General features: G+C 43.3%; 1 protein-coding gene across 12 annotated transcripts in view; it reads right to left on the bottom strand.

Annotated features, from left to right (window-relative positions):
* Positions 1-2,104: 2,104 nt before the first annotated feature.
* SBNO2 (strawberry notch homolog 2) overlaps positions 2,105-12,041 on the bottom strand; it is a 109,889-nt gene continuing 99,952 nt past the window's right edge. For 11 of the 12 annotated variants that reach the window (XM_089535758.1, XM_089535769.1, XM_089535763.1 and 8 more), the window contains 5 exons: positions 11,530-11,622; positions 9,879-10,010; positions 9,681-9,757; positions 8,022-8,212; positions 2,105-6,796 (listed from right to left, as the gene is read on the bottom strand). In XM_089535758.1, the coding sequence (XP_089391884.1) occupies positions 6,177-6,796; positions 8,022-8,212; positions 9,681-9,757; positions 9,879-10,010; positions 11,530-11,622 (1,113 nt within the window). In that variant the 3' untranslated portion in view covers positions 2,105-6,176. Of the gene's footprint in view, positions 6,797-8,021; positions 8,213-9,383; positions 9,501-9,680; positions 9,758-9,878; positions 10,011-11,529; positions 11,623-12,041 lie in introns of those variants that run through there. The other variant, XM_089535770.1, reaches the window with a different exon arrangement.

The following is a 12,041-nucleotide window of genomic DNA, read 5'->3' as shown; positions in this document are numbered from 1 at the left end:
CTGAATTCCCCACTAAATTATGTGGAAAAGATTACCATTAGTCCCGAGTCTGTTGCCAGTCTTAGCTTGGAAGAATCAAAGTATTCCTAGAAAGGGAGAAGAGCTCTCTCCTTCTGTTTAGTTCCAGGAAAGAGATTACTGCTTAGCTTTCAGCCATGAGAACTTACTGCCACAAGAATCTCTTGTCTCCTTTTCCATCAGTTTTAAGATACTGATTAAACATATTAGTAGCCAGGTTGAGTCAGTTGGCTCTAAAAGATGATTCCAGATTGTATAAATTAACATAGTTACACTAAACTGACACACACCTCCCACACATGCCACAGGGCTGGAATTGCAAAACACTAAGCTGTGCCCTGACAAAGGCTGCTGCACAGCCATGGCTCAAAAATCTTGTGCGATCTGCCATTGTGTTGAGGTGGCAAGAAACAGTGAGTGCAGACTTCTGGTACGAAAGACCATTTGGCAGATGGAAAAATCATCCAGCCCTGCATTAAGTTGTACTTGGAACATGGCTTTTTATAAGCAATCACTATAGGGCTGAAAAAGCACGTCTCTGTCCTTCCATCTTACAATGCTTGAAAACCAGCCATGCTGGTCGAACCCTTAAGATTAATCAGAGAGGAGCATAAAACATGAAATTGCTATCAAAGTATCTCTAAGGAAATAACACCTTGTGTCTAATAAATTGACTTTCTTTCCACTTGTTCTCTTATTTTTGAAACTTGACTATGTGAACACCTTCATGGCAAGTATTAGTAGCTAGACTGTTAACGGATTTGATGCTAAGTGACCGTTTCCTGACCTGATTGTTCTTGCTGAAGTGCATCCAGGTATCTTCCAAAATCGTAACAGCCAAGAATATGGCTATGTCTCACTGAAACACAATCAGGTGGTCCTCTCAACCATCACCCTTTCTTAGGTGAAGTGGAATATTCGTAAATAAAGGTATTTCAGTCTCTTTTTACTTCCCTTTGAGAGTTGTTCACCCTAACCATCTCTAAAAGCCCAACAGGACCTCCTGGAGAGACAGATGGGGAGGCATGGATTCAAAGCTCAATAGAAGAGCCTAATCTCACAGAGTGGTTGTGAGAATGAGAGGACAGCACAGAAAAATAAATCATCATCATCGAATGGACATGTCAAGCAAGAAAAGCAGCTGTCTTGAAAACCTGACCAGCATAGTTACACCAGACCCTGTGCTGGAAGTGACTCCAAAGGCCATATAACCCCTGAGAGACGGCTGCCGAACCTGATGATGCCAATGTGAAGCCCACAAGATGAGTGGGAGATAAATGCAAAGCTTTTAAAGTTCATCCATGACAGGGAAACAATGGCTCTATGAAAGAGGTAACATGAGAGCCATTGTTACTGGTCAATGTGACAGTCTTATCCTCCCCGTCTTTATCCTAATCCTCTCTTGAATGAGTCCAGGAGGTCTGGAAAGTGATGCCCAGTTGACTTGTACAGATACCATGGACTGCTTAAAAGGCAAATGACGGGTCTTAGAACACACCAAGACTGACCTCTCCCTAAATGCCCAGAAGGCTAAACCGATGCTGTCACGCTTTGGGCATATCATGAGATGATGGGACTCATTTCAAAAGACGATAATGCTTGGTAACGTAGAACGCTGTAGGGAAAGAAGAAAACTCCACTACAGGTGAATAGACTCAGTCAAAGAAGCCATAGGTGCCCTGACTTTGCAACAGCTGAGCAGGGCAGTTGATGATTCAGGTTCTTGGAGGTGTCTCATTCATAGGGCTGCCATAGGTTGAAATTGGCATGGTGGCAAATATCCACCATCATGGAAGAACAGAGCTCAAAGACAAGTACTCCATTAGCAACATCTTGGTTCACATCCCCCCCCCACAGATATATATATATATATATATATATACACACAAGTACATACAAAAAGCTTTGACTTCCCCACAGTCTCCACTGAGCTGAAATGGCAACCATTTTAATCCTTCTGATGCAAGTAGAAAATTCCGGAATCATTAGTTCAAAAGGCACATTTTCAACAACAACAAAGAGCAAAGAATCGCTCCCCCCATTTTTTTTTACATATGTACAATTTCCAATTCATTATAAATATGCATAGAAAAAAATAATATTATTATTATAATTAAGCAGACAAAGAAGGAGGTTAGAAAGTGCCAGAGGAAGAAAGGGGTTGGTGGGGTTTTTTTTCCCAATTTTTTAAAAAATACATACAATCAATAGAAATAAAACAGTGTAATAATTTAGTTAAAAAGTAGCTGATAACATAATAGTAGTATCATTATTAATCTTCCTGACCAAATGACGGCGAGGGGAGAGATCCTGGAGTAGGGAGTGTATATAAGGGGAGAGACCCTGTCGAACCTCTACAGAGAGCAAGAGGGGAAACTGCATAGACCTATATTTTATTAAACAACTATAAAGTAGCCACATAAAATTCTGAATATATTCTGGGGGGATCCTCTGATTCTTTCCTGAGTTTTAAGCCTCCCTCACCCCCCCATCTTCCTGCTGATACAATCCACAAACCAGTCGAAACTGGACTACCTGGCTTCACCCTATGGCTAGTAAAATATTTTGATCTTGCAAATGGAAATTAGATGTATCATGAGCAAACTACAGAAATGAACTGGTCCCTGCCCCAAAGAGTGTACAAAATGAAGTTAATGCTCTGCTTTCTTCCTCCAAGGGAAACTACTGTACATACTCGACTATAAATGGACTTCATGTGCAAGTCAAGGGCAGGTTTTGGGACCAAGATTATGGATTTTGATATGACCCGTGGATAAGTCGATGGTAAAACTTAGGGGCACGCAACAAAGGATGTAAATGATGAAAGCAAAGGAAAACAATGTCAAGCAACTTACAAAATTCTGGCCGGCATAAAGGTTTGGGTTTACCCTAAAGGCTGGATGGATGAAAGAGTAGAAGGGGGTCAATGCTTCCAGGACACACTGCGCTCTTGCCTTTCACCAGGGAATGGTATTCTTTTTTACAAGAGTTAAAATATAGTATTTACACTGACCCGTGGATAAGTCGACCTGGGTTTTGGGGGCCAATGTTTTGGCTAAAATTTCTAGACTTATATATGAGTATATACAGCAAGTGCATTTTGCAGCCTGGCTCTGTGGTGGAAACAAACATATCTGCACTTATTCTGCCACTTTAGAGCAAAAGAACTGAAAATATGCTATGAATAAAAATATGCAAGAATGTACTGGATTTGTATGGCTCACTGACTCATTTTGTGTAACTAGACAACAATGCAGCATCAGACCTAATGGAGGAGAAGGGCAGCAAAATCCAAAAAAGTGTATAAACAGGGCATAAACAACCTTTCCTAACAAATCCACTTGGTTGGTAAAAAGGCTTAACCCAAAAGGTACTCAACAATGGCTCCTTTTCATCCTGGAGAGAAGTGACCAGTGGGATCCCACAGGTTCTCTCCTGGGCCCAGGGCTATCCAACATCTTTATCAATGACTTCGATAGAATAGAGGGCATGCTTATCGAAACTGGAGATGACACCAAATTGGGAGGGGTAGCTAATACTCAAAGGACAAGATCAAATTCAAAATTCCCTGAGACATCTGGGCCAGAACTAACAAAATGAATTTCAACAAGGAGAAAAGTAAGGTACTACACTTAGAAAAAAAATGAAACTCACAGATATAGGATGGGGGATAGCTGGTTTGATAACTGTACGTGCAAAAAGGGATGTACGAGACCACAAGCTGAACATGAGTTAACAGTGTGATGTGGCAGCTAAAACAGCCAATGCAATACTAGGCTCCATAAGTAGAAGTGTAGTGTCCAGATCTAGGGAAGTAATACAGTGGTCTCTTGTTATCTACTGGGGTTTGGTTCCAGGACCCTCCGTGGATAACAAAATCCATGGATGCTCAAGTCCCATTAAATACAACTGGGTAGTAAAATGGTGTCCTTTATATAAAATGGAAAATCAAGGTTTGCTATTTGGAATTTATACTTTTTTTGAATATTTTCAAGCCGTGGATGCTGGAATCCGTGGATAAGAAATCCGTGGATAAGGAGGACCAACTGTACTACTACTCTATTCTGCTTTGGTCAGACCTCACTTGGAATACTGTGTCCAATTCTGATCACCACAATTCAAGAGAGATCTTGACAAGCTGGAAAATGTCCAGAGGAGGGCAACCAAGATGGTGAAAGGTCTAGAAACCATGCCCTATGAAGAGTGAATTTAGGGAGCTGGGTATGTTTAGCATGGAGAAGATTAAGAGGTGATATGAGATCTATGTTTAAATATTTGAAAGGATGTCATATTGAGGATGGAGCAAACTTATTTTCTGCTGCTCCAGAGACTACGAAATGGAGCAATGGTTTCAAGCTACAAGAAAAGAGATTCCATCTTAACATTAGGAAGAACTTCTTGACAGTAATAGCTGTTCAACAGTGGAAACACTGCTTTGGAGAGTGGTGGAGTCTTCTTCTTTGGAGGTTTTTAAACAGAGGCTGGATGGCCATCTGCCACAGGGACAGCTTCGATTATGTCTTCCTACTTGACAGAATGGGGTTAGACTGGATGGCCCTTGAAGGCTCTTCCAATTCTAAGATTCTTTGATATGAAATAGAAACAAGATATGAAATTGAAGATATTGAAATCTGACAGGCTTAGGAACATAACAGAGAGTATTTTAACTCAAAAAAGACTCCAGGTCCATCCAGAGTAGTATTTGTAAGCTGACTGGCACTGGTTCCCAATAGTTAAACCTGGAACCTTCTGCATGCAAGCCAAATGTTTTCCTCAACCACTTGCCTCAAACCAAAGCAAAATTCTAGCCCTGATAGTTCCACACAATGAGCCAACTGCCTTGCACCCAGCATCTCTCAAGAGTTTGGGGAAATTAAGACTTTAAACAGCCTTTTTGGTGAAGAACAATTTCTGCCGAGTTACAATTCTTCCTTGAAGCTCTGGTAATTTTGCCAGAGATGTTGATTCAAACAGCCAGGACTCGCAGAAAGAATCAAATGAATGGGTTTGAGGCATAAGATCTATCTGCATGTACACCTATGTTACCAGATTCAGCATTTTGGGGAGAGGAGAAGCTTAAGGGATCAAGTATGTATGTGTAGCACGCTGCAACACACATGTACCCCTATACTGTTCCTATTCACCCAGGCAAAGACTTTCCTTATGAGTCACTGCAGAAAGGACCCTTGGCACACATGAGTGCATGCAGACAGACCATAATAAATCATATTTTTTTAAAACAAAAATTGGGCCATAGACAGGAGTCTGCAAAAAAAGAGAGTAAGAAAAACCCACTCCCAAAAGGAAACTCAAGTTGCAAAATCAGGTGAATCTGACAGTAAATCATCCCACCAGAGATGGAGAAAGATAATAAGAGGTGGCATGCACAGAAAAATTACCTAATTTGTCTAAAATCACAGAAAAGTTCTGGCTTTTCTGGCCAAGTGTTTTCCCTGATTAAATTTATCCCCTTCTACAAACTCTTTCCCGCCTCCATGAGGTCTAGAAACTTTGGGAAGCTCTCCAGTTAGAACCAGTAGCCAGGCATCGACAGATTCCCCAGTTGTGCAGCAGTCACTTAGGTTTCCACATATACAAAGAAAAAAGAAACAGAATAACCTAGTGAAAGGCCGCAATACTTTTGTCTCTGGGCTGCTGTGGGTTCAAATTGCGATTCCCTCCTGAGAAACTGGGCAGAATAGAAAGAAATATATATATATATATACTATATATATATATATAGTATAAAGATCCTAGCTTTCCAAACTCAGTAGTTTGCATAAGGGCGAGGGTGCAGCTTGAAGGTTGGGTGAAGAAGTTGGGGTGGATTGTGGGGGGGAAATGGCAACATGCCACTCACTCCTGTAAGGTGCCTCAGTGTGCTGTCCCCCCACATCTCCCCATCTCTGGACCTCTACTTTGTACATATCTATACTGAGACATATATAGATATATATAAAAATTAGTACAGAGGTGACTGTATATTATATATAAATAAACTTCTGTGTTAACTACACGTTCTCTCCGTTCCCATCCCTGTTTTAAAAAGAGAGAAGTGGTCCGACCGGTATAAAAACAAACCCGAAGACAGGATGCCTCTGGAAACGTCGCCCGAGGCCTCCAGATTAAAAAGGTGGGTGAGGTGGAGCCCCCCTGGCTCAGCTGTCATCATCACAGAAACTGGGAAAAGGACCGCTGAACTGGATGACGCTCTGGCGCTCCGGCGCAGTGGAAGCAGCATGAGCACTACTGTCCTCCAGGCCCACATTCAGGGAATTCAACATCTCCTCCAAAACTTCCTTATAGTTGATGTCCTGGCTTGGCAAAGAGAAGCCATTGGAGAGGGGAGGGACCAGGGCCTGAGGCAAGTGTTCATGTGCTGAGGGGGAGCCAAGGGGTAAGTTCCCAGCCAAAGCTGCAGCACTGTTGTAGGGAAGGGGAAAGCCGAAATGCAGCGGCGGGGGAGGTGGTGGCGGCTGGGTGGAGGCCTCGGCCCAGAGATCTGGGATGCCATCACTGGAGGGGCTGTAGGTCAGGTCCAAGATCTCATCCTGCTGCAAGGAGGATGGCTGGGAGGGCAAGAAGCCAGTGCCCCCCGTGGATTGGCTCAGGTCCAGCGGAAGCGTCTGCTGATGGACGGGGTAGGGTAGGTTTGGCCGAGAGGCTGGCACTGCCGCCGCCACCAAAAGGGCTTGGCTCTGCTTTTGCTTCACGTTCTCATCCATCTGCTTCAGTTCTTTCCGCACCTGCTCGACGCAAGATTCTGGGATCTTAATCCCTGCAGGAGGTGGTAAGAAAGGACCAGTCAGCAGCTTCACAGATGCCCCCCATTAATGCACCAACCCTCTCAGAGCCCATTGACCCCAGGCTTAGAGGTACATGAGATCTGCTTGCCCAGCTCTGTATCCTTCTCTCTCCCAACAACTTACAAGCCCTGAGAGGGACCTCTGAGACTGTCTCCTGTCTTTTTCTTCTCCATGGAGCTGAGAGCAGCTAGATCTTCATTGTCTTGACTCACTTTCCCACTGGTACAAGGCAGCAGCAGGAGTATCTCCAGTGTTTGACAACCCCCAGATTGTGAACTCCTGTGCCTCCTCCAAAATGTGACTAAGGCATTCATATAGGATACTGCCCTGTTTCTGTTTGGACTGCAGCTCTCACAATCATACACAGGCCCCATGGTTTCAATGCTGATTCAGCCTATGTCTCTCTCTCACAGTGTGCAACCTCCCTCAAACCGGCAAAGCCCAGAGAGGTTGGCCCACAACACCCATAACCTCCAGCCAGCAGGACACATGGCTATGGAAGGAGGGTGAATTTCTGGAAAATGATGCTTTTGTGCAAAACTACCATCTCTTCTCTTTTGTGAAGTGAAATACTGTACACACAGACAGCAGCACAGAAGGACAAATCAAAAAGACCAAAGCAACCTCTCCCCTTCTGATGCTTCAGATTTTCCAAAAAATCGAGGCAACAAGGCTGAAAGTGATCACTTTCAGCAACTGGCAAGTTTAGACAAGTTTAAAAAGTCCATTCTGAGAAACACGAAAACTCTCTGGAGATTGACTGAAAATCTCTTACATGCTTGGAGAAAGATTTCCTGGTTTCTCATTCTCACATAAGAAAACAGCAAAAGCAAGGACTTGTACATCAGGGGCAGCCAAAGTGTGGTACGCAGGCCAAATCCATCCACTCAGGGACTTAAACAAATGTCCCCAAATTCCCTCTGGGGTGTGTGAGGCAGTTTTGCCATGTGTTCGACCCCCCCCCCCCCCAGCCATTTTAGTCTAAGGAGAAGCCCTTTTATAAAACAGAAAGAGAATTCTGGTCACTTCTTGTCAGTAAAAAAGGCCACTCCTGGGGCTAAAATGGCCCAAGGAGGCCTAAAATCACAGCAAAAAGGATGTTGGGGTATTTGGGGGTGGTTTCTTTTTTTGCGAGGGCAGCCCCCTAGCCTCCCATGCTTATTGACCCCCATCCTCTCACCCCCTCCCTCCACTCACCAACTTGCTTCTTCTTCTCTTTAGTCTTGAGGCGGACAATCTGCAGGTAGTTAGTGTTGGTAATGTCAGCCATGATGCCGGCGATCTTGCTCCAAACCCGCAGCAGTGCCCCACACAGCATGTAGTAATGGCGCAAACGGGTGCCCTGGAAGCATTCCTTCCCTTCTTGGACCACCTTGCAGTGCCCGTTCCTTTGCCCGGGGAAAAAAGAGTGGCAGGATGAGGGGAAGGACAAGAAAAAGAGAATTACCTCCCAAAAGTGACAATGGGAATCTAAACTCTATACAAACCACTTCTGGGATCCTGTTTTTCATATATTCCTTTCCAACAGAAAGAGACGCATGGAAAGCAATTACAAACAGAACTAGGCACGTTCCTTTCAAAAAACTACTTGATACAGTTATGGTTCTCAGGCCCTCAACCCATCCCTGAGTAATTTTCAGAGACAGCTATGTTAGACTGATCCAGCATTTTTAAAAGGAGACAGATGGAGTCTGGGGACAACTTTAAGACTAACAACTTTATTTTAGCATAAGGTTTTGTGGATTTATTTTCTGAATTTTTAACTATTTTTTAATTGTAATAAACCACCCTGAGTCCTGAACTGGGACAAAGGGAGCATAAAGAAAAACAACAACCTCTTACCCCAGATGAACTACAAGATTCAAGCCTTAGGTGCGTATGATGGTTATTTTTGTTGTGATGTGCCTTCAAGTCAAGTCTGACGTCTGGTGACCCTAAGGTGAACCTATCTTGTGTGTTTCTTGACAAGATTTGTTCTGAGGGATTTTGGCTTTGCTTTCCTCTAAGACTGAGAATGGAACTTGCCCAAGGACATACAGTGGGCTTCTATGACTAAGTGGAGATTTGAACTCTTGTCTGCAGAGTCTTATTTGAATTATGACAGAATCATAGAATAGCTGAAAGAGGCTGCAGGGACCATTAGTCTAACCTCCTGCCAGGCAGGGATAGACAACTAAAGCATTCCAAGAGATGAGCAACCAACCTCTCTTTAAACACTCCAAGGAAGGAGAATCCACCACCCTCCAAGGTAGTCTGGTGAATAACTCTTACAGTCAAGAAAGTCTTTCTAATGTTTAGGTAAGAAGTTTTTTCTTGTCATTTGAATCCAGTTCATGTCCTAGTCCAGTGATGACGAACGTTTTAGAGACTGAGTGCCCAAACCGCAACCCAAAAGGCCTGTGTGCCCACAGAGAGGGCTCTGAGTGCCATCTCTGGCACTAGTGCCATAGGTTCGCCACCACTGTCCTAGTCTATGCAGCAGCAGAAAACAAGCTTGCTCCATCTTCTATACAACATCCCTCCAGATATTTAAAAATGACTATTCTGTCACCTCTCCAGTCTTCTCTTCTCCATGCTAAGCAACTCCCTAAGTTGTTCCTCATAGACTCCTGGTCACTCTTCTTTGGATACATTGCAGGTTATGTGAAGAACATGAGCTTATTATACACATGGTACCTGCCAGGAAATCATGTGTTTATTTTACTTGTGGTTTTAAAAGAAAAGGATTTCCAGTGTGTCTGCTACACACAGAGTTTGTTGCACTTCCAAAAGGGGTTCAAAACTGTCCAAATGAAGGTCTCATTTCTCTCATTAGCCCAGGGCAAGAAGGCATCTCTCTTTCAAGGTTTTACTTACCACACAGCATGGTTGCAGTACTGCAGAGAAAAGGTATAGTTGTTCTCCCAATGTTCTTTGGCATCTTCTGGCGATACCTGAAGGACAGAGTGACAGAGAAAAGACTGTTCAGAAGCATTTTCCCTCCCCATTTTTCCTCTGAGGACATGTGGGATGCGGACAAGCAGCAAATAGACATCTGTGGAAGTTCAACTTTACCTTTCGGTACTTTCTGTGAAGACTTTCCAGACTCTCCGGCTGGCTGTGTTTGCCGATGTTTGGCTTGTAGAGGGTGAAATGTTTCTCATGGCTCTGCTCTGCCAGTAGGCAGGTGTACTTGCTGCCTCGGACCTGCAGAAAGCACAAGACTTACAGTAATTTCAGGGCAGTTCTGAGAGAGACAAGAGACCAGGACAAGACCACAAGACTGAAAATGGGACTCAAATTAGCTCATTTTCCTCCTTCCTCCCCATCCCTTTTTCCTTTTGTGTTATGTCTATAAAAATATAAAACCTTAAGCAAGAGCTCAAATTAACATGTGTAGTTCAACCACTTCAAGTTTTTGCACAGCACATAGGAAACTACTTTTGGGATGACTGGCGTATTCATATATACTGATAAAAGCAAACTCAATTATTTGAGGGCTGGTCCTTCTGTAGTCCATGCATGGAAGGAGGCATCTGATGAGACAAGAAACCCTAATGTTCACAGAAACAATAAGGTAAACAAGAGAAGCCCCCCGAAACAGCCAGCTGAGAGCAGAGACACACAAAATGGGACTGTTTCTCCACACAGAAGTCTCACAGTTTGGGATCCCTATGGGCTCAACTCCACACTCAATGTTTCTTCTTTCTACACAATACATACAGTATATAGCACTAGATATGAAGGTTCATTGGGCAGGAGTCTTTAACTGGTGGAAGACTGATGATGACCACAGATCTAAACAAGACTCAAATAAAACTAGGGCCAGATGCATTTCAAAATTCTTCCTCAGTGACCAATATTCATTAAATCTTCCTAGTATTTCCCACCAGACTGAGTCAAACACATCAGTGTAGGATAAATATGCATTTTGCCTTAATCACCCATAGCTATGTTTATACTTATCCTGTACCTGGCAGAGAGCTGGAGTTTGGGAGGGGGGGGGAGAATTATAAAATGATCTGGCTATCTACTCATAGTCAGACACAAAATAATACATCATCCTCAGAGTCGTCTGGAAGACTCTAGCAGGCAATGTAATTATTTAATGTCTGACTAAGGAATGTAGCCAGATGCTTCTCCAATCTTGCCCAGACTCTCCACCAGGCACCACAGTTTGGGTGGTGAAGGCAAGAGGTATGCTTATACTTATTTAAGTTTTATTTAGATGAGCAATCAGCAATCTTCTTCCAGTTATGAGATTTATGCCCAACAAGCCTTCACATCCATTGCTATAAAGCTGTATGGATTACGTATTTGTTATATATGGAGTATGGATTCTTTGGTAGTTCTTTTAAACATTTATTTATTACATATCCATTTATTTATTGACTCAGCTTGCTTGATGTTTATTAATCTTCTTATTGTTTATTGATGTTTATTCATTATTGATGTTTATTAGTCATCTTACTGATGTTTATTAATCTTCTTCTGTTCTTCTCCTTTCTGCATATCCAGTTTGTCCACTTAGAATGAATCAGAAATAATTCTCGCATGTGTGCACAGAAACACATGTACACATTCACTCCAGCTTTCCTAGCTTTACCAATAAGGCCAGGGGGAAATTTTGACATCTTGCAAGAGACTTCCCTCACCTTGCTCTAGTCAGCCACAAACAGCCACAACACCATCCCCACTAGCAACGCCCACCCTTTAGCCACCTCACCTTATGGGAGAGGTAGAAGCCTTCATTGAGCCCTGTCAGTTGGAGCGACTTCTTGTAGGCTTCTTCCCACTTTATGCCTCTGTCGACACTGATCTGGAAAAAACAAAGGCAGAACCATGCAGAGGAGACATGAAGTACCACATGGTGGTCAAAAATATCCTCAAGGTATGGACCACCTCACCCGTGTCCTGTTTAGACCATGAGGACTGGAATCTTTTCTGTTTAGGGAAAGGGCCACAGCTCTGTGGAAAGTACCTGTTTGGAACTCAAAAGGTACTGTCCCAGAGTACCTCTAGGTAGCAGTCACCCTCCTGCCCCTTCTGGTGTCATAAAACAACAATCCCTCCATTGGGCAAGCATGGGCTAAGGTCTGTTAGTGGCATGTGCAAGTGAAATTCATCTTTATGTCTTTTTTGGGTTGATGCAGAGGCTGGCATTGTTTTCCTTCCTTCATATGGACCTCCCACAGCATACCACAGAGTTGCTGCAGAACATCTTGAGAGCCAGTCTGT

This window comes from Sceloporus occidentalis, unplaced genomic scaffold, assembly GCF_023333645.1.
Source record: "Sceloporus occidentalis isolate IW3139 unplaced genomic scaffold, rSceOcc1.0.p SCAF_8, whole genome shotgun sequence".
NCBI classification, from domain to species: Eukaryota; Metazoa; Chordata; class Lepidosauria; order Squamata; family Phrynosomatidae; genus Sceloporus; species Sceloporus occidentalis.
This window is presented reverse-complemented; position numbering and strand designations above follow the sequence as displayed.